This window comes from Plectropomus leopardus, chromosome 7 (genome assembly GCF_008729295.1).
Source record: "Plectropomus leopardus isolate mb chromosome 7, YSFRI_Pleo_2.0, whole genome shotgun sequence".
NCBI classification, from domain to species: Eukaryota; Metazoa; Chordata; class Actinopteri; order Perciformes; family Serranidae; genus Plectropomus; species Plectropomus leopardus.
Window position 1 is genome coordinate 4,217,030 of NC_056469.1, and position 25,962 is coordinate 4,242,991.

Genomic DNA, 25,962 nt, shown 5'->3' on the forward strand with positions numbered 1-25,962 from the left:
TCAAATCGGCAGTCATGGCCTTTGAAAAGATGACTGACATATCCTAAGCCAGTGGCATTCACTTCCCTTGGAAGTTAATGCAAAGGATATGACATCAGAGCCCCACAGATGAAGAAGGACAAGCAGAACTGGAGTCCAATTCAGGGGCCGCCTCCTTTGAAGGACGCAGCTTATGAAGTTTGTTGGGTTGGACCTGCAACGCCTTTCCAAATGAGATGGTCAGAAGATTTAGTTCTGGTCATTGTCTTTTCAAGTGACCAGTGGGCAATGATTTTGAATACTGAGGGCCATCAAGGACCACCGGACATGTCTGCAAAATAAGTCTTCGTTTATCAGCCATATTTGGAGGAATAGGGCAGTCAAATATTCAGCCTTTGAAGGAGGCGGCCACTGAAATGTGGCACAGATAGAATCCACCCTTTATCACACCACATCCCTTCCTCTTTTGGCCACAGAGGCTGCATCCTGCATGGTAATTAGTTGTGGCCCTCTCCTTTCCTTTCCCTCTTTTTTCTCCCTCTATCCTCCTATTCTTTACCCACCCTACCTCCTCAGTAGACTCAGCTTCAGGTGAGGAGTGGTCAGCGTGGAGTGTGTGTTCTGCCACGTGTGGGGAGGGCTGGCAGAGTCGCACTCGTTTCTGTGTGTCCTCCTCCTACAGCACCCAGTGTAGTGGGCCACTGCGAGAGCAGAGACCTTGCAACAACTCTGCCGTTTGTCCAGGTAAGCCCCCACCCCGCTCCCCCCACTGCCACCTTCCTGCGCTCGCCCAGCCCTCTCCTGGACCCTGCCTCACCCATACAAGACCCACCTGACTCCCCTCTTCAGGCACTTGGCAGCTCCTGGGTTGATTTCTACGCTCACTCCGCCTGCAGTTTAGAATCACTCCCACTATAGTAAGATTCTGTTGGGTTCTTAGGCTCTCCAACATACAGACAGGCAGGGAGACTCCTCAACTTAGAAAGCCACATAGGGCCATGGATCAGCATACATAATCCTAGTAAAGCTAAACAGCAGAGTAACCTCACAGTCAGTACAGTTTAGTGTTTCAGTGAAGTTGTCTTATGTTCTCTTACTAAGGGGGTCTGTGTTTGTCTGTCTATAAATCATACGATAGCTGCTCTGATTGCAGTTCACGGCGCTTGGGACGAGTGGTCACCGTGGAGTTTGTGTTCTTCGACCTGTGGCCGAGGTTACAGGTCCCGAACACGAACCTGCACCCCCCCACAGTTTGGGGGAGATCCATGTGAGGGCCCAGAGAAACAGACCAAATTCTGCAACATAGCCGTCTGCCCAGGTAAGAAACACATTCATTAATTTTTCATTCAAATTAAAAAAAAAGCCCAAATCACACGAAAAATAAAGGGTTAAGCCTGAAAATGTACTTAACTTATTCATGTAGGTCTGAAAGGGTATGCATGGCATTAATCCTCCCTTGTGCATATGCGACTACTGTTTGTGTGCATTCCAAAATGTATGACTGTGGGGACTTGTCTAGTTCTAGTTGACTGATTTGTCCAGAATTGTGACATGACACAGTGGTTTCTTAGTTAATACAAAAAGCAACCAATGAGCGCCAAATGGGGACTCTGTTAGCCAAAGAGTGCCACGGGCCTGAATTACCCGTTGTGTTAAGCTGTTGTCAGTTAGGAGTAAAAACAACAGTGAGGATAGAGGCTGCTATTGAGGTTGCTCTAAATTGACAGCATTTATTTTACTTTGTTTTACAGCAAAACAGGTATGTTGGCAGGACTATACATCTGTGTGGACTTGTGTGGAAAATGACATTAAATTCTGCATAAAACATTAAAAGACAGTATATTGAATATGTGATATACCTTTACCACTACAAATTACTGTGGAATTTCCCACCATGCCACTGTGCACTGTGCTTACCCCCATGAGCTTACTGCAGACACTAGGCCATGTTTGTAATATGAAACTTTTCCATAATCATTGAGCAAACATGCAAGAACGTCCCAGTTGGACAGCAAACTTTTCTTGATGCATTGTTTATGTTTTGCAAGCGTTTACCCCAAAAAACAAGCAGACCAGCCTTCTTGCACAATCCAAATCTAAACCAAAACTGCTTTTTTCAGTGTGTAGGTTGCTAACTCAGAGGTTGCTGATGTTGTTAAATGTAGAGATGAGGATTTTGAAATAATTAACATGTAGATAGCAGAAGGGAGTTAGAATTATGTCTGAAATGGATGGCCAATTTTAAGCTTTATAAGGTCAGTCTGCATCCTGTGAGTCACACTGGCCACCATCTAAGGTAGAAACAAAATCATGACTCTATCCACTACTCTATCTATTATTGGCCTTTTCCTGCTGTGTGTGTACAGTTGTGCAAATTCTGGGACTGCCTCTGAGAAAATTAATCACATCTCATTCCACTATAATGGCAGGCTTTTTGCCATGGGGTAACAATTTGAAACAATAGTAAACACATTTGCCTTTGACTTCATACAAAAAAATCATTGGCTTTGCTCAGTCAGCCAGCTCCTATATGCTACCACAGCATTTAAACAAAACACTACAATATGCAATCATCAGCCCAGGTATTTCTCACGCTATATTAAAAACACATGATTGGATACTTCCAAGTAGACATATTTGAAATACCTGAAAGTACCTTTGAGTATAATCCATACTGCACAAAATAAGTGACATTTTCCCATGTCCTGTCTTTTCTTTGTGCCTGTCATTGGTGGCCCTTGCCGCTTTCAGTGGATGGAGTGTGGAACGAGTGGTCCAGCTGGAGCTCCTGCTCCGCCTCCTGCTCTAATGGGACCATGCAAAGAACCAGGGAGTGCAACGGCCCCTCATACGGAGGCTCCGAGTGCAGAGGAGAATGGCTGGAGACTGTCGACTGCTTTCTTGGGGAGTGCCCGGGTATGAAAGAGGTTTACTAGAAGCTACTATATATAAAGTGGGTATTTAATCATAAATAAATTGACTTAATTCTTGAATGGGTTTTATTGGAAAGTACTGAAGGTTCTTTGTGTTTTTCTTGTACGATTTGGCTCTTTAGTTCAATAGTGAAAAAGTCGCCCTGGGAATATCAACATAATCAAACCCCTTTGAAGACACACTTGGGGCAGGGTGTTGGCTTGATGAATGAAATTTCTTAGTTACGCTACATGGATTGACATGCAGCTTTAAAGGACCATGCAAGTATTTTAAGTAGATGCGAGGTGACAGGCCATTAAAAAAAGACACATATACAAAGCATACGGGAAGATGATACAGGAATAAAATAAACCACATTTATTATTTCAGCCACAGGATGACATTTAGACAGCTAATTTACATTAAATAGATGTAAAATAAAGACATAGTTATATAACTCCATATGTAAAATATTGCAGTTTATTGCCTAATCAGTGAAAAAAGATTATTGCCTTGTTACTTACGTTTTATCAGAAAATCAATAGTAATTTTTCAAAATTATTTTATTTTATTTTATTTTATTTTTTGGCACAGAGGGTATATGTCCAAAGCACAAGGAGCAAAAATTGTGAAGTACAGAAAACTGCAGTGACTGTGTACCATTTTTAATATTTTATTTTCTTCAGGTAAATTTATAGTTCATTTTATAAGGGATAGACATCACATCAGAATTATACATTACGCAATGACCAACTGGCATTTAAAAATAAGTTGAGATACATAAAAAATAAAGCCTTCTAAAATGTTCTACTTTTTAAGATGACAATAATGGTACTTCATTGTTATTTCTCTATAATTTGTATTGTCTGGTTTTACAGTAATATGATGGGTTTTGGAGTTAATTGTAAGGCTTATGACCAGATAATGATGCAGTATGATAGGTGTTAGAATATCATGTCATGCATGTAGAGCCGAGCTGTGCTGTGTGACAGACAATCTGTGATAAATCTGCAGCAGTTAAGATTTGCTTGAACTTTTTTGCAGATATGTTGCACTTGTTTGTCAAATCAGTTGTGAGTCTAAGATGATTTCTAAGCACTTGACAACCTCAGTGACAACCTCATTCTGTATTTTGACAATGAATCTTTCAAATTTGTGTCTTTTGTTGTTCTGATGTCAGTCAATGGAAATTCGGTGCCGCTTTTTTCAACAAACTCTACATCTACTATGAATCACACAGACTTTATATTACTAGTATTTTCCTTACCCGTGTTTGAAAGTGGTTTGAAGTGATGAGTGTGTGTTCCTGCCTTCCTGACTGCCACCACTTTTAATTAATTTCAGAATGCTATGAATTACCAATGACTTGCATGAAGCAAGGTTCAAGTCACATTTCTTGTGCTGCTTTTATACACTTTTTAAAAGTATTTAAACTTTTGGACCCTGAGCAAGTTGGTTTGAGTTTCTTTTGAAAATGTGGGAACAAAAAGGCAATGAGCAACTTGGCAAGAAATTAGCAAATTTCAAGAAATTAAAAAAAATTGAAAATTAGTTTTTTATATATGTGAGGGGAAAATGTCCAGAAAACCATATTTCTAATTACCATAATTATAGACTTTTTTGTATAGAATTAAAATAATTTTCCCACTTTTCCAGGTTGTTTTCTTGTTTTTGTTTTGTTTGTTTGTTGCAACAAATCAAGCCAATATTCCCAGGTTCAAAGGGTTAATTTAACTATCTGGGGAAATACTCAACATTAAACACAGTATAAAGTGAACTAAACAGAACAGAACATGGTCTGCATGTATGACTGGTGTTTGTGTGTGTGTGTGTGTGTGTGTGTGTGTGTGTGTGTGTGTGTGTGTGTGTGTGTGTGTGTGTGTGTGTGCATGTTTGTGTATGTGTGTGTGTTTCATTGTCCAACACTCTATTATTGTATTTATTGTCAGTGGATGGCAAGTGGCAGCCGTGGTCTTTGTGGTCGGGCTGCTCTAAAACCTGTGGAGGGGGGAGCCAGCAGAGAAACAGGAATTGTTATGGGCCCTTTTTTGGAGGGCAACCCTGTCCCGGAGAACGAGAAGAGGTCCGACGCTGTAACGAAAAGAGATGCCCAGGTCAGCGGATGGTAACATGGTTCACTGAGTTGCCATCTTCGTCTTTTTTTTTTTCTTTTTACCAATTCTGTAGCCAATTTTACCTGATGATACACTCCATGAAACTCATTTCTCTCCTTCTGTAAACAGAACCTCATGAAATATGTGGTGAGGACAACTTCTCTAACGTAGTATGGAAGATGACCCCAGCCGGGGACACAGCAGCAGTACGCTGTCCTCCTAATGCCATGGGTAAGCTCACACAAAAACATCCATAAGGCATGAATGTCCACTGGTAGTTTAGGAGTTGAATGAGTAGCACACTTTGGTGATAATATATTCATGTGTCCTCACACAGGGCTGATCCTGCGCCGCTGCACCCTGGACGAAGAGGGCATCGCCTACTGGGAGAATCCCACCTATATGAAATGCATTTCCAATGACTATCGCAGTATACAAACTTTAGTGAGCAACAAGTCATCATTTTTCACTACATATGAACTCATCTATGATGGCTTTCCAAATTTACAAAGTAAAATCAAATGGATAGGGATACTCAATTTGCTTTGTTTGGGAGCCCATACGTGTTCTTAGGATTTTAGGACATTTTCTAGGATATTAGGATGTTTCTCAGATTTTAGGACATTTTTAGGATTTTAGGATCATTCAAGGATTTTACAACACTTCAAGGATTTTTGAAAAATTATAGGATTTTAGAAAATGTTTAGGGTTTTTAAGTCGTTAAGCTAATTAGTGGTTTAGCTAAGACCTCTTTCAGGGGTGTGGGGGATCCTCCACTTACTGTTCTATGCACCCTGGCACCTTATGTATACTTAAAGTACAAAAACAATTGTGTGAATCACTGTATTTTTATTGTGAATTGGAAAATCCGGGGGGGGGGGGGGGCACTTTGCACCCTGACGGGCTACAGATTTGGCTCAAAGGCTTTAAATTGAGTATCACTGTTCTACAGTATATCGTGTCAAAGGTGTTGATTACTCACCGTGAAAACTAACAGAGCCCACTTTTTTTGTCAGACTCGGGAGCACTTGTCCAAAGCACAGCGTGGCCTTGTGGGAGATGGAGTTTCAGAGGTGATGACCAAGCTCAGGGTGACATCCAGCGATGGGACCAGCTACAGCGGAGATCTGCTGGCCATTGTGGACGTGTTGAAGAACATGACAGAGATCTTCAGGAGGGCATACTACAGCCCCAGCAGTGCAGACATGAGGGTGAATTGATATATGGCTTTACTCATAGTGTACTGCTGTCTGTAACTAATTTTGAGGATGTTTAACTTGCAGTTAAGGTTAAAATATTATTACATGGTAATGATATATTTGTTCAAATTAAGTTCATAGCAGAAAATGTTAAAATTTCAGATACTGGTCTAAACATAAAATTGACATGAGTTAAAGCTGGGGTAGGCAGAAATCTGGAAAAGGATTTTTTTAAAAAAGCAGTTTTTACTTTCCTTTTTCAAGGCAATCAGTTTCCAAGATTATTTGAAGTAAGATCAACTTTTCAGATTCCACAGTGTACGTTTGTAGACCAAATCTGAGACGTTGATCTTACTTCAAATAAAAAAAAAAATCTACGAAACAGATTGCCTCAAAGAATGTAGGTTAATGTAACTAATAATCTTAATTTATATAAGCTTAATGTCTAATTGTTAAGTTTATATAAATTAAGCTATATGTACTTAATTTTGTAAAGATGCTGCAACTTAAAAATGACAAGTCAATTAAATCAATAATTAAAAAATCAAGCTTTAGCAACTTGAGCAAACCAAGTTTGCTGAGCTAAAATTTGTATTATTCTGATTGCAAACTTGTCTGTTATATTTGTATATTCTTAAACATGTTAAAAAATATAACTTGTAGATCCCCTAATTTCATCATTGGCAAAGTCATCTTTGTCATGATCAAGTCACAGTTCAGTTTACTGAAGTTCAAAAGGTAATTTCACTTGCCATTTTTAAGTTGTAACAACTTCACAAAATTATATTCAGTAAATTTAAGTAAAGCAAATAAGTAAACAAATAAATTCAAAGTAAATTCAGCTAAATGTCAAGTAAACTTAACACTTGGCTGTACAGTAAACACAAATTAAGATTTAAAGTATATTTACTTTGCTTTTTCAAGGCAGTTGCTTTCCAAGATTATTTTAGGTGAGATCCACTTGTCAGATTTTACAGCGTAGAAATGTCCTCTCTCCTGGATTGACCTGTGATTGGCCAAAGTCTCCCTTCACTGCCTAGATACCTTAAGTCTGACAACAGAGCAAAGAGGAGGTGCAGAAGTCTAGTTTCATTACAATATGCCAAAGTTTATTATGGAGTTAAATAAAACCGCGTACCGCAGCTTTAATGTATTAGGTTGCTAATCTATATTTTTCTTATTGTGAAGGACATAGTTTTTTAAGCTTTTTTTAGCTCTAAGGTGCAGTGACTTTATAAACCTTAACATGTATATATCTTCAAGTCACACAATAAGACGTCATGTAAAACATTTTCTCTCTGTTTTCCAGAACTTTGTGCAGTCAATCAGCAATCTGTTGATGGAGGAGAACAGGGAGCGATGGGAGGAAGCACAACTGGTTAGTATTACCCTCTCATTCTATAACTGGATTTGCATCGCCACCTCGTCTGTAATTACATCTTTTGTCAATCTTAGTGTACAAGAATAATAATAACCCTAAAGCTGTAAGATTGACGAGTTAGACACTGTGACAAAGACTCAGGTGGACAAACAGCCCACCTGTGTCTTTTCACACTGACAGAGGTAGAAGGAGAGCGGCGCTGCTGAAGGACAGAAATATCTATAGCTAATGAGTAACCAAGTCAACGCAAACACCCACTCATCCATCTGCTGCACTCATCCACTCAGGCATCACTATCTTTGCTTGCATTCAGCCGTCCAGCTGTCCATCCTTTTCTCACCATGCAGGCACCAAAAGAACTCCCAAACAACCACCTTGCTCTCCTCAAAATAAGCCTGCTGTCTTAAAATAAAAATAACAAGCTTCACACACAAGAAGTTTGTTCTTCCACTATAAAAGGATTATGTGAAGGAGGTGCACTTATTATTACCTTCTACCAAGGCTTGCCAAGAGCTCTTTATATTCAGGGACAGTTTTTCCAGTATAACATGACCTGAAAAAAATATAATTTGATATAAAAACAATATCTCAATTTACCATTTTTCAGTGTGGCTGCACTACTTTATATTTATGAATGACTATAGCGTCTAAGCGGACAGAGAGTTTCAGTTATTCATTGTTGGTAAAATCATCTCTAACTTGCAGAGACTTGAAAGTCGGGTTTGGGAATTTATCTCAGTGGGCACTTTATCTGCTTTTAATGCTAAATTGGAAAAAGAAAGGCATTTTATCAAAAAGCCAAACTTGCAGTCTTCAGACCTTTATCAGAGCCAAAGATGGATTATCAGGTAAACGTCCCCCAGGGGCCCCAGAATTACAGTGCGTGGTATATTAATTTATTTCAGATTTGTTTATAAATTCTATATGCACCACTAGAGTGGTTATTTAATCTTAAGACCCCAACTTTAAGATGGGCAACGATTAAAATCCTAGTTTAAGGTTGTTTTTTTTTCTTAGTTTATATTGTTCTTGGAGGGTCCATTGTATGACACAGAATTATGCTAAAACAACACAATGTACAGAAATAGGGTAACCCTATCTTACTCCTATCATGTTTCTTAAATCCTAGCTCAAACCAAAGGTGACTAGGCTTTTAGAGTCAGGGTTATTTTGTTCTATATTATTTTCTTCTTTTTTTTTCATCGTAGTCCTGAAATATGGAAGCTGTAAGAGGCAAGGTTTATTTTGTATTCATTTATTTATTTTACTGTTGTCCAAAAGCTAACTTTAACTTTTAATATCTCACAGGTAGGAGATAATGTCTCATATGATTTTTTTTTTTTTTACTAAATAGAATTGGGCTGATACATACTCACTTTACAGAAAGTGAGTCATGCTGCTCATATCCTATTTCTCTCACATTTCCTGACTCAAAAGTGAGAGTGACAAGACTTTTTAAATCAGAGCCCTTTGCACCTTGCCAAGGAGGTTAGGCAAGGTGATTTTTTTCATTTATTCATTTATTTATTTATTATTTTACAGGCAATGTTGGCCAAAAGCTAAGTTTCTCTGCTTCGTAGACAATATATGTAGGAGATAAACTTTTTCAATGCCCTTTGTATTGTTCACAGGGGCTCCATTCTGTATGGTTTTCTCACTCTATAACAGCCTAATAAAGCCTAATACTGTATCTCATTCATAGAAGATAAACCCTCCCATGTAGGAAATAATATCTGTTACATAGGAGATACACTTTGGCCAGCATTGCTAGCAAAAAACAATGTTTTCACCTTGGTTTCAGGGCTTCCGTACTGACATGTATTTGTTCCTTTTTTCAAATGTGTAAAGCAAGTTGTATTGTTTTGTTTGTGTGTTGTTTAAAATCACATCAAAGAAAGAGATAATGAAAAATGAAAAAATGTTGGTAATAATGAAAATAAATAACTATTGTTAAAAAAAAAAGACTGGGACCTGGATCAATGGATAGTATAACAAAGTGACTGCGCTTTTCGTTTACTCATCATTTAGTGTCCATGTACCCTTTCAAGCAAACTTTACCAAACATTTTGTTACTTGAACTGAACCTGTCCTCTTTGTTGCCTTAAGTGAACCTTCCATTGCTGTTGTTAAATAATCCTGTCATTGAAGAGGACGCCAGTCTCACATTATTCAGGTCCACACACTCATTTGTGTAGCTCATTCCTTAGTTTCAGAGCGATTCCCCAGAGTTCTCAAACAAACTGAGACAGAAAACCTTTAGAGTTAATTGCATGTTCTCTCGTCATCCGAATGAAGAGTTGGCTGCGATGCACGAAATTAATTATTCATGTCGGTCCTAGCTGTGTGGATTATGAGAGGTGGTGGCACTGAACCGGCGTGACGTGATGTTTGCCACAAATACAGCTTTTCTACAAAAGGCCTTTTGTGTGTAAAGTGTTTGAACAGCAGTTCAGATCCATCTTTTCACCTGAAATCCATAATCCTTTTCTTTCATTGGACTTTCATGTGTGTCTGTTTTCTCAGCTGGGGCCGAACATCAAAGAGCTGTTCCGTCTGGTCGAGGACTTTGTGGATGTCATTGGCCTGAGGATGAAAGACTTCCAAGACATGTATGAAGTCACCGATAACCTAGGTCAGCCTTATCTCCATCCAGGAGATCTCCACAGCTATCTCTGCTCATCAAACCAAACACTCTTATCACAGCTTTTCTTTCTCTGAAGATTGATGTTCATAACTACAATGGCAGAACATAAAAAAGGAACAGGGGAGGGCGATCTGATGGTTAGACACACATCTCCCGTGCTCTCACTCTCAAGTTTACCCACAGCAAGCAAAGTTACATCCAGTGAGAACCACATGTCCCGTCAGCCCAGTGTCAGGACTCATCATCAGCTGTCACAATATTAGTGACATAAGAGAGATGTCACACACCTCAGAAAAAACATACACACTGATAAGTGAAGGAACAGGAAATTGCCAGGAGTGCCAAATCAGCTTTTGAGGAAATTTAGAAACAATTGATGATTACAAATCGAACCCTTTTGACCGCATTTCTGTTTTGTTTTTTTTTCTTTTCTCTCTTTTTTTGTAAACTGCTGCTTTGTTTGCGGGATTGTGGACCCGAAGTGGCTATTTTAAGCCAAAACATGATTTTCGTGGCACTTAGATTTATTTGTCACTTTTTAAACAAAGGTTAAAAAAATTGAATTAAAATTTGTCCGAGATCCTGCTCCATCTTTTGATCTTCTCCTAACCGTAACCAAGTACTTTCTGTGCTTAGACCTAACCACACTGTGTTGCTGAATCTTAAGTTTTCATGAATTACTACACAAAAACATGCAAATGTCATGAATTCATGGTTTGCAGAAATGCACAATTCCAACATTTTTTTCTGGCGCTTGGGTTTTTTACGTTGGACTTGTGAAATGCCCTGGTTCTGCATCAATGCATTTGTATTGCACGGTCTCTTTGTTTGTTTCATCTAAAGTTCTATGTTGTTGTCAGGTTAGAAACAGAAAACCATATAAATGTTTGTGTTAAGAAGTACGGCTGGTATACAGTGATTACTGTATGGTGTCCATGGCAACAAGCACCATTTGATCCCTCGGCAAACTATGTGACTGTCTGGCTTTAAAGCTGTATAGCGTGAAGGTTGGCCAATTATTTTTTCTCATTTATGCTATTATATATATGTACATATCAATCACTCAAATGAAATGAAAAAAAAATCCATTTGGCATGAAAAAGTGAAGTCAGCTTGGAGTCAGTGAAGAGGCTCTGGGTCTGGATAATCTGGAATCAGAACCTGGATCACTTAAACTAGGTCTTTCAGGGTTTGGGAGGTTGGGAATTGCCCACTGTCCTTTGCTTAAAATTCCTATGTTTCAACTAATGTAATATTACTATATTGAGGCACAGTCTCTCTTTCTGTAGCACTCTATTTCTGTTCCTCAGTATGTACATCAAGAGACGAAACCTATGGTAAACATTAGCTCTCCCCAGGGCAGCAGGTCCAGCAAATCCACATTCATGGCTACCTGCTGTCTCCTTCCATTGCCCAGCAACTGTAAACGTTGTATTTTCCTCAAATAAGGGGGGGAAATGTAGTGTAGTCATCACAGAGGCTCTGCTGCTCTCTGTGACCTCCAGATAAAAATGAGGCAGAGTTTGAGTTTAGTCAAGGGAGAGTATGTGGGAATTGGGGCCAGATGAGAGGTCCTGTTTATAGCGGTGCCACCTCGCTGTCTGCAGCCAAATAGCCGCCCACACCGGCAGTGTTGCCTCCCCCAGGGCGGCTGACCTCCTCTTCCCTCCCACACCTCCAACATAAGTAAAGCCACACTCATCATCTGCCAACATACAGTTGGATCTCAGTGTCCTCCAACAAACTCATCAAAGTAGTCAAATTGTATAGAAAGAGGGAATTCATCAGACTTGAACTCCATCTGCTAAGTGGTTATTTTTGTTCAGTTTATTATTTTTTTTCTGGATGATTTAGCTATTCTTTTATTTAAACATATTTTCTCTTAGAGTCGATAAAGTGATCTTTTATCTCAAATTTTTGACTCCTCTTTGAAGGTCTTTAAAGGCGAACCAAAGTACGTTTTTGGTGTGAAATAGAAAAGAACAACACACACTGGCAGTGCATCACATGCATCAGAACATTGCATCCATTTTGTTTATTTTAGCCACATCTTGTGCATGTTGATGCATGTTATCTGGACAGACAGACAGGCAGAACAACCACTGAATCCTAAATCAAACTTAATATTTCTTGGTAGTAATATCTGACATTCAAGGATCGGATACCAACCGGCACCTGTCCCAGAACTCCATGGACTCCCAAAAGCTCCAGGCTTACCTTGTGTCAACTGGCTGATGCTGATTTAATTGAAAATTTGTTTTGGAGTATGCACAACAAAAGCAAAATATCAAGTGACATTAAAGAGCTTTAAGGTGGGCCCTATTTAATCACCAGAATAAATACTGGCGCTGTACATCTCTACAAACCATGGATGCATTGGGAATTGTACTTTATTTTGGAACACATACATCAAGCAACATTTGTATGTGTATTGCAAATGAGCCCTATAAAGGATTGTCCATGGGATCCATATTAATAAGAATAAGAAACTTTATTTATAGAGCACTTGTCGTAAAAGGAATGCAGCTCAAAGTGCTTCACAATAAAAAAAAGCAACACAAAAAAACAAGATTAGACAATCGAAAGACAGGTGGTAATTAACAACATATAAAAGTCAAAGTAAATAGTACTTTGTAAAAATGAGAGAATTGATATTAAATAATAAATACACGACATACATTAATTAAAGGCCAGACTAAATAAATACATTTTTAAAGTTTTGTTTCAAGATGTTCACAGAGCCCGCTTTTCTTATAGCTTTTGGAAGGGTATTCCATAGTTTTGGAGCATATTAACAAAAGCTGAGCTGCTTATTTTCTTGTGTGTATAACTGTGCGTATAATGACATCATTCCAACTGCCCACCCAAGTGGGCCCCAGATAAGATGTCCATTTTGGGCCCATACACACTTTATACCCAAGTTTCCCTAACATAATCCATGTGGGGACCACTTGGATTAACCAAGCTATGTAGGGCATTTTGGCATGGAGCTATTACGGAACCCGTGGACAATCCCATATGGAGCTCATATTTTAGTCCACATATTAACACATATTAACATTGGCTGTAATACTGAAACGTTATGTTTATTTGGTGATATGCTGTGGTTAACGGGTATAGGCACAAAAACATTGGATTATGGTTGGGAAAAAAATCATGTTTTAGCTTGAAATACCCACATTTTGTGGCACAATCCCGGCTAGTAATTCAGCAGTGTCTCTTTAAAAAATTACCACCTTTCGTGGTACTGTCCTAGTGGAAACACAGCAATGGGTTGCTAAAAAAAAACAACTAGGTTTGGGAGCTAAAAAAGCAGCTGGAAATGCAATGATGATTTACTAAAACACAACCAGTTTTGCTGTTTGTCTGCAACAGTGGTCTGCAGCTGAGTAGGCATCTCCCCTAGGTGTCACACCATCCACCACCACTATCCCCATATTTTTACCTCACTTTAGAAATGTTATGATACCTATAAAATCGAAGTGTTACATATTTATGGTTGGCAGAAACATACAATCCCAACACCCTATTTTAAGGAGGATCCTCATGTCAAAATCTGTTTCGTTGACCTTCATTATTTCAGTTGTGGGCTCATATTTTAGCCATTCCTTAATGTTTTTAATCACATTACCACATAGCCGATTTGAGGGCTAGTTCGTTTGCCAGCCTAGAAAAAGCTGATATGACAGATACTTGTTTTCTGTAAAAATATGCTTCACAATTTTTTTTATAACATATTTTATAGCAGGTAACATTGATAAGTTGTTTTCCGTATAGATTTGTTAACAGGAGCACTGGTCAGGTCAAGCTGGCTGAATTTATACAAGCTGTGCAATATTTACAGCATATGGCAATCTCTATCTATATATCCAATTTAAAAAAAATAAAAGAAAAACTGTTTCAGTGTCTTGAACATTAAAAATTCATTACTTAATATGACAATAACACTCGCACTCACACTTAAGCTCAGTAAAACAAAGTGTATTATTTATTAATAATATAGCTCTAACAAAATCAACTGCTTCACTGGGACTGTGTGGTTTATTGATGGAAAGTGGCCTGGCGATATAAACAAGTAAACCCACCGGGAGAAGTTTCCATGCCCAAATCCACACGACTGTTATCAGATTGTGAATGATACGCAGACATTCGTCACACAGCGAAAAACCACAAATACCAAATCTTTAGCTTGAACTTACCAAACCTGCTCTACCTTTGGCAGAAAATGTAGTGTTCATGCAAGGCCCATGACTTACAGCAAGAAACTGATTCCTATTTTCTGTCACAATTTCTGTGTTACAGTTTTGAGCATCCACAAGCGTCCAGTGGTGGGTCATGCAGACATCAGCTTCCCAATGAAAGGCTGGAGGGGCATGGTGGACTGGGCCCGCAGCTCTGAGGACAGAGTAACCATCCCCAAGAACATCCTGTCTACTGGCAAGCCAGGTGAGAGATGTCACACACCTTAAAAACACACCTCACACCTGTATTCCATCCCCAGCCCACTGAGATATAATATACAATGTAACATAAAGTGTTGACCACAGACTGTATTACACAATGAACGTAACCACCATGACGACATCCAGGGGCTTGTGGTTTCTTGTGGCTTGTGGTGCTTTTGTAGATTTGAGTTTGTCATTTTGGCTGTCGCCATCTTTGCAGCCAAAAGTGACCGTACTTGGACCAAAAGGTGGTGTTCATCCTATCTAGCTTGGTTGGATCGATGCATTTATGGTCTATTTTTCACAGTGATAATCCTATAATACAAATTATTTTCTAGCAAAAAACAGGCTTAAAACAATTAGAACAAAATTGACTTATCAGATAAACTGAACTTTCAACTCCTTACAGGGTCTTTTAGTACAAACAAGCACTGAGCAAGACTTTTTTGGATGACAGCTCATTTCCATTCTGAAGTTGTGAAATTCCGCTGCTTTATCAATGATTACAGCGTAGGATACAGATGCTAAAAGCCACCTTTCGTGGTGTTACGATACGCCATCTGCCCACCAGACAGAACCTGTCACGGCTGCACAATAGGTCATTGGGCGGAGTAATGTTGAAACCCTGCCAGTAACGAAATGCTATAAGAGGCACAAGGGTCCCTATTAGGGTGGGTGGGTGGGAGGGGTGGTGGATGGATCCAACAAACCCTGGACTTTCACCCAGGAATGTTCACTTCCTTTATGAATATAGAGCCAAACTATGATGTTTTCTCCTAAACCTAACTACGTGCTTTTGTTGAGAAAAGGAGGATACCCAGAGCGTAATATGTAGACATGAACTTACAAAGCAGTAATATGTGATGACTTGAGATGGGAACGTGTTGGACTAGAACTTTACATGTGACCTTAATGAGCTGAAAACACACTGAAATAGCAACAACTATGACTATACTCTTGTGAGTCTGGGGTTACGCCATAGATCCTTACCCTACAAACTTGTCAGTGAACTGCACTCACAGTCTTTGGGACCAAAAGGTCTATTGCCTAATGTTATGCATAACATTATGCCTTAAAAACACTAAAAAGGGTGAGTTTTATAAAAGTTCACGCCATACAGTTGTCATGAATGTTGAAACAAGCTATAGAGATCAAAAAAGTTTTTGTTTTTTTTATATCAGACTGTTAACATGTTTATTTTTGCTGTAAAACTGGGCATTTTATCATGGGGGTCTACGGGGATGCACTCCCTTTTGGAGCAAGCCTCAAGTGGCCATTAGAGGAACTGCAGCTTAATTTTTTAGCCTCGCAGTTTGTCGTTTGATGTCAACACTAGTCATTGTGCTAGTTAACCAGAATAGAGTGACAGTGTGGTTCTTCTGTGGGTATTTATGTAATTTTTGACTAAATAGCGAGTTTCTTGGATGATTTATAAATGTGTCATTTGAGAGCAAAACATGTTCCCCAAATACTGATTACAGCAGGCCTTCTGCCTTCTGTTTCTGAATTCAAGAATGCGTCCGCGTGTGTTTGGTTGGGAGGGGGCCGTCAAGACAAGAACAGCAGAAATATGGGACAGGAGTTGATTTATGCAACAGTGTTTACTGCCATTAATCTGCAAAGCAAAGCGCCCCGCGCAGACAAATGCACGCAGAGATGCTTGTATTTAATGTTGAAAATAAAACACGCAGGAGAATAACAAAATCATTTCTCATCACCCACTGTTCAGCAGCTGTACAACAAAAAAGGCATGTTGCCTTCAATAAGGCCAGAATTAGTTTCATAAAATGTTAATACAAAGCCCATCTGCCTTAACAATTTGATGGTGCTGAATTGCAAACAGGAGCATTTCCATACTTATTTGTTGCTTACGGACAAAAGGGAATTATACAAATCTGTGGTCTAACAGCGGCGACAGACTGAGAATGCACAAACAAGAAGGAGTGTCTGGAATTGTTGTCACATATGTTGACAAATAATGTCACATATGAGGATTTACTGCTTTCTTCCATTTCATGTCATCCTCTGTTGTTGCTTTTTTAGACTTCGGTTCCTAATAACAGCTGATTGGCATCTGTAATGTTCGAAATCTATGTATTTATAATTAAAAAAAAGTTAAAAAGAAGAAAATTACTTGAAAATTAATAAAAAGAAAAAGGAAGTTTAAAAATTACCTGAAAAAGCATTGACTATGTAATTAGTATAAATATGTAATTATGATAATTGTGTAAAGTTTGCTATACATTTGTCCTTTGCTCTTTTTGTTTTTTAAAGACTATTTTTGGGGGCTTTTGTTGCATTTAATTGACAGGACAGTGTGAGCATGAAAGGGGGAGAGAGAGAGGGGGAGACATGCTGGAAAGGGCTGAGGCTGGATTTGAGCCTGCGGCCGCTGCGGTGAGGACACAGCCTCTATACATGGGGCACCGCTCTATCCACTGAGCCACCAGGCGCCCTGTCCTTTTTTCTTTTAAAAATATGTTTCTTAATCCACTAATATTTTGCAATTTTTTGAACACGTCTCACCAAGTTGCTTAGTGTCCTTTTTCCCATAGATGTGGAAGAATTTGAACCAATTTTCTCAGGGTTCAAAGGTTTAAACATTTGTGAGAGGCATATGAAAGCAGCACAAGAAAGTGATGTCAATCCAGATGTCATGGGGTCAGTAATTCAATTTTTGATGATTATCAATCAATCAATACTCAACACAATCACTGTGGAAGCAGTGGCAGCAGGTTAAGCGGGAAAGGCCAGAGGTTTTTCTCCCCAGCAACATCCATCAGTTACTCCTGGGGGATTCCAACATGCTCCCAGTTCAGACAGAATATACACTGTAATCTCTCCTGAGTGTCCTGGGTCTGCCCTGTGGCCTCCTCCCAGGTGCCCAGAGCACCTCCTAAGGGAGTTGAGCAAGAGGCATCCTTTCCGGATGCCCGGGGGTGCCTCTAGGGTGAGTCTAGCCGCCCTGCAAAAGAAACTCATTTCAGCTGTTTGTATTCATGGTTGAATTCCGATCACTTCCAAAAAGCTTGTGACCAAAGGTGAGGGTTGAAATATAGATTAATCGGTGAATCGAGAGCTTTGCCTTCAGGCTCAGCTGCCTCTTCAGGGCTTCAGGGGTCTGCAGAGAGCATGCCGAGTGTATAATGTCTTTGACCGCAAGACGCAATCTTTGATGTGTTTCTTTTCTTTTTGCCATACTGACTTGTGACAATAATAATTTTACCACCAGCAAAATATCTCATCTAATTTAACCGTTGGGGACTGTTTGGCGCATTTTAAGCAGTTTTCATTCTTCATTTTTTGATATTTTTTTGTATGTGTTCATGCATACAGCAGGATTGTGTATTTTTGTTTAATCTTGGAATTTCCAGCTCAGCTCCTACAATAAGTCTAAAATACACTTTGGAAACTAAATTGTTACATTCGTACTGCTAGGTGCACAAAATGCACCCATTGAAACCCATTCAAACTGCAATTTTTGATCCAACAGCCATCAAAGCATAAAAATATGCATTGTATTATTTCTGGGTCTCATTCTGGGCTTTTGCTTAGGAATTTGTAATTGCCTTTTACTTGGACCACTTAGGACCACTTTTTTCTTAATTACAGTGAGTTCATTAATCACATGATTGCAGTCTTCCGAAATATGTTGGTTATATAGGAATTACTGTCACATAATTACTGGGGATATGTAAAAAGGAAGGAAGCCTACAGCCTACATTTATTTAACATCTGTTTAAGGTGGAGCTTTCCAGTCTAATGTTATGCTGGTGATTTAAGGAAGGAATATGCATCATATTTAATTATTATATTTTAGTAGTAAAATCTAAATTGTCTGTCAAGTCCTCACTAGTAAAGTACTATAGAAGTACACAGAAAGTAAGTAATGTACTGTATTTTCCGAAGCATTTTGGGGCCTTTTGTTCGGATTTTTGGAGTACAATGGGTTGAAACAGTAAAAAAAAATAATAATATCATATCTAAACATCATAATAAATCAATAGTTGTTTGATACCTAGGTGTGTTGCTCAGTACCCAATGGAAGCACAGTGTCAAGTGTGATTACAAACTATCAGTGGTACATATTTAAAATCATTAGCACTGGAAATGATCTTAAGTTTTGTTTTTAAGTTTAATATTGCTATTCACGTTGGTGAGTGGGGAGTGTTTTCGTGGTGTTTCCTTTTTGTATCCCCAGTTGTGAATGATTAGAAAAAACAGCAGCTGAGCTCGCCTACCCGTGTACAGCCAGGTGCCAGGTACACACTTTTCAGTAGCAGTGGGGTTATTTGTCAGTTTGGATGTTTTCGACCATTAAAGACAGCCCTGTACGGCTAGCATGCTAATGAGGCCGTCACTCCTAATCAGGAGTCAACAGGAGCCAATCAGGAGCAATTAGAGACAATTTCCTCCCCAGCTGGGAGATGTGTCTCCACGGGGGCAATGTCACACCAGCAGCCAGCCCTCTTTATGCACACAGCTTGGACTTGCTTACATGGATTAAAACGGCTCTCTGATGCCTTGTTTACACTGATTGATCGCTGCCTCCTCACATCTCAAGAAATGTTATGGAATAAGCCTTTTTCTAAAATAAAAAAAAAAGAAAATCAAGCAATATGCTTTGAAGGCTAAGAACAGAGAGAAATGTGTTTTGTTTAATGCTTCTGGAAATTAAATGAAACACATTTCTCTCTGTTCTTTGCCTTCAAAGCATATTGCTTCATGCAAACATGTACAATTAAACTGAAAGAAAGAAATAAATTAAGCAGGTTCAACTGAATTAGTTACTTGCAATTTTATTTAAAGTGCAAATAAAAGCTGTATTTTCAAGATAACAAAAAGTTAATGCTGCAGGGCCCTTGATTTATTTGCTATGAGCCACATTAGGAAGAATGTAGTGAATAGAGACCTGAGAATTTTAAACTCCTGTTAAAAACCTGCTGAACATTTGCAACCTAAGTTCTCTAAGCAAAAGGTTGGGCGGACATAAGCAGGTGCTGATCCAGCTGCCTGTGTTTGATATGCCGCACAGTGTCTGAGAAAAGCTGATTTGTTATGTCAAACTACTTACTTCAATGTTTTTACTGGTTTAAATCACCCAAACAATGAACACTGAAGGAATTCCAACCAGGAGAAGTTTCAGCTGGTTGCAATCTGAAATCCTCATCACTAGATTACACTAAATTCTCCTTAATTTGACATTTTTTGATCAGTCTGTCTTCCTTTCTTGGGTTGCTTTGCAATGTAGAAGGTTGTTCCCATTGCTGGAATAGCATTATCTCCGCAGGATTCTCCGCCATTGAATCAGGCTCTTGCTGAAGAGATGTGCATGTGTATCTGCATTTGTAGAACAACCAATAGGAATGCTCTCTCTTTGAAATGACCTGCGAATGGTCAAAGTCTCCTGTAAGGGGCTAGATTTTCTTAAATCTGAGAAGTAGAGCCGAGAGGAGGTTCAGTATCTGTTAAGTCCACTCAAATACCAATATGCTCAATGTTTATTATGGGATTTTTGTCCAACAACTGCCTACCCCAGCTGTAACGTTCTGAACCCTTAGCAAATTGGCTTGATTTCTTTTAAAAATGTGTGAAAAAAAAACAGAAAGAAAGAAAGAAATAACTATTCTGCAAATGGCAAGAAGTTTGTAGATTAGGAAAATTATTTTTTAAATGTGAGGGAAAAATATCCCCAAAATTATATTTGTTATTTTCGCTTTTATTTGTTATTTTTCATGCATGTCCTCATGTTTATTGTTCATGTCCTTGTTTTTTTTTTTTTTTTTTGCTTTTTTTGTCTAATATTTTTAGGTATTTTTCCTGTGCTTTTTACTCGTTGTTGGGTGATTTCTGCATAGTTTGTTTATTGCTTTTTTCACTTCTTTGAAAAAAGAAAAAAACATCAGGCCAATTCTCAGGTTTCAAAAGATTAAACTGCATGCAAAAAACAACTGATATGTCCTCTGGTGAGGTGTTTATTTCATTCTTTCTTTCCTTTTTCTCAATTGATCTGTAACAGGCTTAAATGTCATGTTAAGTTGTGCTACTGAAGGATACTTAATTTGAATCTCTGCAGTCAGTGTTTATCCATGTGTTCAGCTCAGACTGATCTCAAGACTCAAATTCATTCTGTCGTCTTTTAAGCATCACACCACAAACAAATATGAGTTGTGTTTGCATTCAGTGTAACTCACCAAAACAGACAGTGTGTATCTTTGACATGTGAGATACATTTTCTTCCTCAGAAAGCATTTGTACAGCCCATGTTTGTAAGGGAGGCCAATTTTTGCAGCATTGTTTACATCCATGTTTACTTGCTAGCAGTCTCTGTCTTCACTGCCTTTATTGGTGCATTGCAGCAGATCGTACCGTGTTACAGCCACCTGTTGATCAGTGGAACAGTGTGAGACTATAGGACAGTGAATCACAGACCTACTCATAGAAAAACAGCTTCATAGTGCTACTACAGGTCAAGAACTCAACAGGGAACTTTTAAGAGGCTAACAGCTAAACTGTGGGACTCTGTCCTACTCGTACGGTCTTCAGTAAGCAAAAAAGCAGCCGCCACTGAGGAAGCCAACAGGCACCTTGCTCCCACAGCTGCTGTGTGATTTCATGTGCTGCTTCCCTGCAGTTTCCACCTCACATTCTGTTGTTGTTTAACCCTTTGAAACCTAAGTAAAATAGCTTGATTCCTTTACATGAGAGGAGGGCAATGAGCAATGACAGAAGAAATTATCTAAACTTCTGCATGAAATCAGTAGAAACGTAAAAGAAATTTACCTGAAAATAATTTTTAGATAATGACAACAAAACAAATAAACACACAAAAAAGAAATGACCTGGGGAAAAAAGTACTTAAAATACAATTATTGTTACATGTTACACTTACTTGTAACAATGTTAAATATGTAATTATGATAATCATAAATACAACAAAGATAAATATTATTTTCCATATACTACATGCTAAGTTGATTTTTTTAATCATCACAGCCTGGGATATGTTGATTGGTGAAAAAAAAAAAAAAAAACATATTCCAAGGGAAAAGCCCAGAGTGACACCCAGAAAAAATAGAATGCATGCTGTTATGCTTCGATGGCTGTGGGATCAGACATTGCAGTTTGAATGGGTGTCAGCTGCACATTTTTGCACTTAAGAGTATGAATGTAACAATTTAGTCTCCACAGTGTATTTTAGACTTACTGAAGGAGCTACGCTGGAAATTCTAAGATTAAACAAAAATACACAATCTTGCCAAAATTTTAGCCACTTGATTTTTTGGGAGCAACTTTTTTCTTTTTTTTTTGTGGCTTAAATGTGTTTTGTTGTTGGACCCTATCCTGCCTCTATGAACTGGGACTTGCCAACTGACATCTACTCTATGTAAAACTCTGTATATGGATAAGTACTTCATACAACTTGACTTCAAAAAATCTAAACTATCGCTTTAAGAGGCAGTGTGAGCAAAACAAGGTGAAAGTTCATGATCAAAATAATCTCTGACAGAGGAGCAAGACACAAGTTAAATTTGTATGATGTTTGCTCCGGTCTCGCCATGTGTGTTACTGTTAGGAAGTAATGGAGTATATTAGGTAAGCACAAGTGCACACTCGCTTTTAGAGGTTTTTCTAGTCCACTTCCTCTCACCACTAACTGGTTGAGAAGAGCCCCAAGTATGGCTTGAAAATGGAAGTGTGTTGCAGTAGGACTTAGACTGAGCCGTAAAATGTGTTTGATGCTCGTGTTTTAAAGTTTGCCTGTTCATTGCACATGTGAAGCCATGTGAGAAAATAGACATATGCACAATTACATGCATGTGCGTCTTCACACAACAAACATTCAGAACGTACACTGACAAACATATATGGACAGAAAGTTGGCTATGAGCTGTTTGAGTTCTCACACACAGACACATAACTTATTGAATCACTGGTTAAAGTCCCTCCAGGCTTGTTCTTGTTGGGCACAGACAATCTGGCTGAGCATATTGAAAGGGCCAGCCAAAGAGTGGATGAGCAGGACACATAATACTTCATCCTCCACACACTCATACACACACACACACATCTTGCTCGGTTCCCCCCTGATGCCCATGGGAGCTCAGCTGTTGCCTGGGAGCTACAGCCTCTGCCTGCTGCCTGGCACACTGCTCCGTGCTCTCGGGCTCCCATGTAGTGTGCTGGAGCAGAAGCGCTGGATGTCTTCAGATGGCCCGGCAGATGGAGTTGTGTTTTTTTCGCCTTTGACACTGCAGCCGGAAAGAGAGGGGGCTTCTCCTCGCCCCAGGGCTGCCTGTGCCTTCATGTAGTCCAGCAGTCAAGTTTTGACAAATTTCTTCCGATGCTGGCACTACTCTGTTGTCCCTTAATTGCAGCAGGGGGAGCTCACCCACAAAGAGCTGCGGCCACATGTAGAGACGCACAGATCAATAACAGCTAACAGATGATTAGATTAGATGATAGATGTAGCCATCCATTTTATTTGCATCCTCTAATTGCCTCTCCCTGTATTATTTTTTGTTGTTATTGATGAAGTTTCCAAAAGATTTAAGATTTAAATGGAATCACAGGAAATAATGCATGTATGCACCCGACATGATGCAGAAGAAAACAGTTGTCAGGCTATTTTAATCACAAGGTCAGTGCTACCATGTGGTATTTTTATTTATTTATTTATTTCAATTCCCATCAGCCTCTAGCAGGGTAGCAACTTCTCTTTCCGGGGTCTGCAAAAGTAAGAATTACATCATACTATAAAACTAATATATCCTTTAAAATCCAAGGCAAAAAACAGCAATCTTGCTGTAGCTGTGGTTTATATTTAACACTCTGAAACCTGAGCTAAAGGGTTTGATTTCTTTCAAAAACATGAGAAGCCGATATGCAACTTAACAAGACATGGCCCAAAAATTAGCAAGACATTAGTAAAAAATGACAAGAAAACTACCTGAAAAGTGCTTAAAATTAAATGTCTATATATACATTTTTTTCTTTAAGATAAATTTAAATATGTAATGATAATAGTTATATAATCAAAGATATATAATAAGTAAATCAAGTTTTTCAAAATAAATTTTCAGATCATTTGTTGGACCCTCGTGATAAACATGCTGAAAATCTGTGGTTAAATTATTTTCTTAAAAATAACAAAACAATTTTAAAAAATCACTGTATTTGTTCATAAACCATCGTTTCCAGCAGTTGATTGCCCTCTTTATTCTGTATCAAAACAAACATGACAATATCAATCCACTCAGGTCACAGATTGTGTGGCTCCACTGTAAACTAACATGTAAGTTGCCCCTCTGTTGCAGTGGAGTTGCCACTCAAGCTGTTTGCTGCCTCTAGCAGTTGATACATGTGTGATTCTAGCTTAGCACCATAGGAATTACATTCATATTACTGCCAATGCAGTATTTCACAAGTTCCCTTTGTATAGAGAGGTAGAGGAAAAAGGCTGGATAAACTCCAAAACAGATGCAAACAGTGGAGGCTTATACCATGGTGACTATTGTTTGTACAGCATTGAGTATCTGCATAAAAATGTATGTAATCCCATGTTTGTCAGCGTGTATGCTCACTACAAACATATTTTTGGCTCACTCATACATGAGCAGATGATGAAAGTGACTGTGGGAACTGTTGTGGCCATGCAGCAATGTGTTACGCATCAGAGTTTCATCTGGTATACCAGAGTTTTTTGATTATTTGTTTGTTAGTTTTCTATGTTGGCGACAGCGATGGCCAGAGGCATTATGTTTTCAGGTTGTCTGTCTGTCCGTCTGTCTCTCCTTCTGTCCGTCAAGAATGCCTTGGAGGAATTCACTCAAACGTCCACTTGAACTCAAGGATGAACTGATTAGAATTTGGCATGCGAAGGTCACAGTGACCTCACAAAACACGTTTTTGGCCATAACTCAAGAATGAATTTGCTTATAATGTGTAATGGGCTAAAATTACAGTGATGACATTTAAAGTTCAAAAATTCAAAGTTCAACTTCACTGTGAAAAAAGACTGGAAAAAAATGCTTTCTGGCCATTAAAAAAAAAAAACAAGAATCATAACTCAGAAGGGAAGACATCTGGTCAGATACTGCACTTACATAATGAACTGTTGGCATTGAATGTGATCCCTGGAATTCTGGCACCTGTATTGTAAAAAAAAAGCCTGTTAAACCACCAGTAATCACCAAATCAACCAGGAGTGAATTTGAAAGGATTGCAACTATATTAACCCTTTTAAACCTAAATTGTTGGCAGTAAACAACAAAAGAAGAAATGATCCACAAAAAAATTTGCAAGACATTAATGAAAAGTGCAAGAAAATTACCATATTTTTAAGTTAAAAAAGTAACAAAAAGATAATTACCTATATATATAATTCTATTATATATGTATATAATTCTGTAACATAATTTTAAATATGCAATTATAACAATTCTAAATAGTTTCACTATAGCTTTTTTCTTTTTTTCTCCTAAACAGTTTTCACTATATTTTTAGAACTAATTTTCTAAATCTACACATGTCTTGCAATTGGTAGAACTGTTTTTAAGAAACTGCTCATTGTCTGTTTTCCCCCGTGTTTTCGAAAAAAAAAAATGCGCCATTTTGTTTAGGGTTTAAAAGTTTAAATGCTTGTGAAAGGTGTTTGAAAGCAGCACAATAAAAGTGATGTTACTCCAAATTTCAGAAAGTTATAATGAAGGATTCCTTATGCTTGAGGGTGTCACTATATCATTTGTATGTGGAGTCCATGTGGGTAGGGCTGAAAAATGGGCCCTACATGGGATTGTCCAGTGGTTCCATGTCATTTGCCCAAAAGTAGGGATTACCCAAGTGGGCCACAGATAAAATGCCCATTTTGGGTTCATAACCATTTGGTACCCAGGTAGCCATAGCATAACCCATGTGGGCCTCACATGTGAATGCTGGCTACATGCATACAGTGATCCTCAAACACATGTTAGAGACAGTGTCCCCAGTTTATCTGATTTAGTTTCAGGGGCCCGTATAGGAAGAATTCAAATTTGTGGTCATTGTAACTGAAAATAGTGAACCTATTTCTGCAGTTATACACAGCACGTGACACGATATGAACTATGATATACAGTATGACTTGATAATAGTCCTTATTTTAGGACAGGAAGCCTACAGGACTGTTGGACCATAGTTTGACAAGCACTTCTGTTTCAATGCTCAAAGATTTTACAGCCAAGGCAGAGTTTCTTAACTGCTCCACTGCTGAAGTGAAAAGTTGTCATTTTATTATTTATTTATTTAT

General features: G+C 38.6%; 1 protein-coding gene across 1 annotated transcript in view; it reads left to right on the forward strand.

Moving 5' to 3' along the window:
• Positions 1 to 25,962, forward strand: part of adgrb1a (adhesion G protein-coupled receptor B1a) — a 138,024-nt gene that overhangs the window by 40,696 nt on the left and 71,366 nt on the right. The window contains exons 4-13 of the mRNA XM_042490365.1: positions 556 to 723; positions 1,133 to 1,297; positions 2,731 to 2,895; positions 4,842 to 5,006; positions 5,136 to 5,237; positions 5,344 to 5,450; positions 6,023 to 6,217; positions 7,515 to 7,583; positions 10,110 to 10,218; positions 14,533 to 14,676. Coding sequence (XP_042346299.1) covers positions 556 to 723; positions 1,133 to 1,297; positions 2,731 to 2,895; positions 4,842 to 5,006; positions 5,136 to 5,237; positions 5,344 to 5,450; positions 6,023 to 6,217; positions 7,515 to 7,583; positions 10,110 to 10,218; positions 14,533 to 14,676 — 1,389 coding nt within the window. The remainder of the gene's footprint in view (positions 1 to 555; positions 724 to 1,132; positions 1,298 to 2,730; positions 2,896 to 4,841; positions 5,007 to 5,135; positions 5,238 to 5,343; positions 5,451 to 6,022; positions 6,218 to 7,514; positions 7,584 to 10,109; positions 10,219 to 14,532; positions 14,677 to 25,962) is intronic.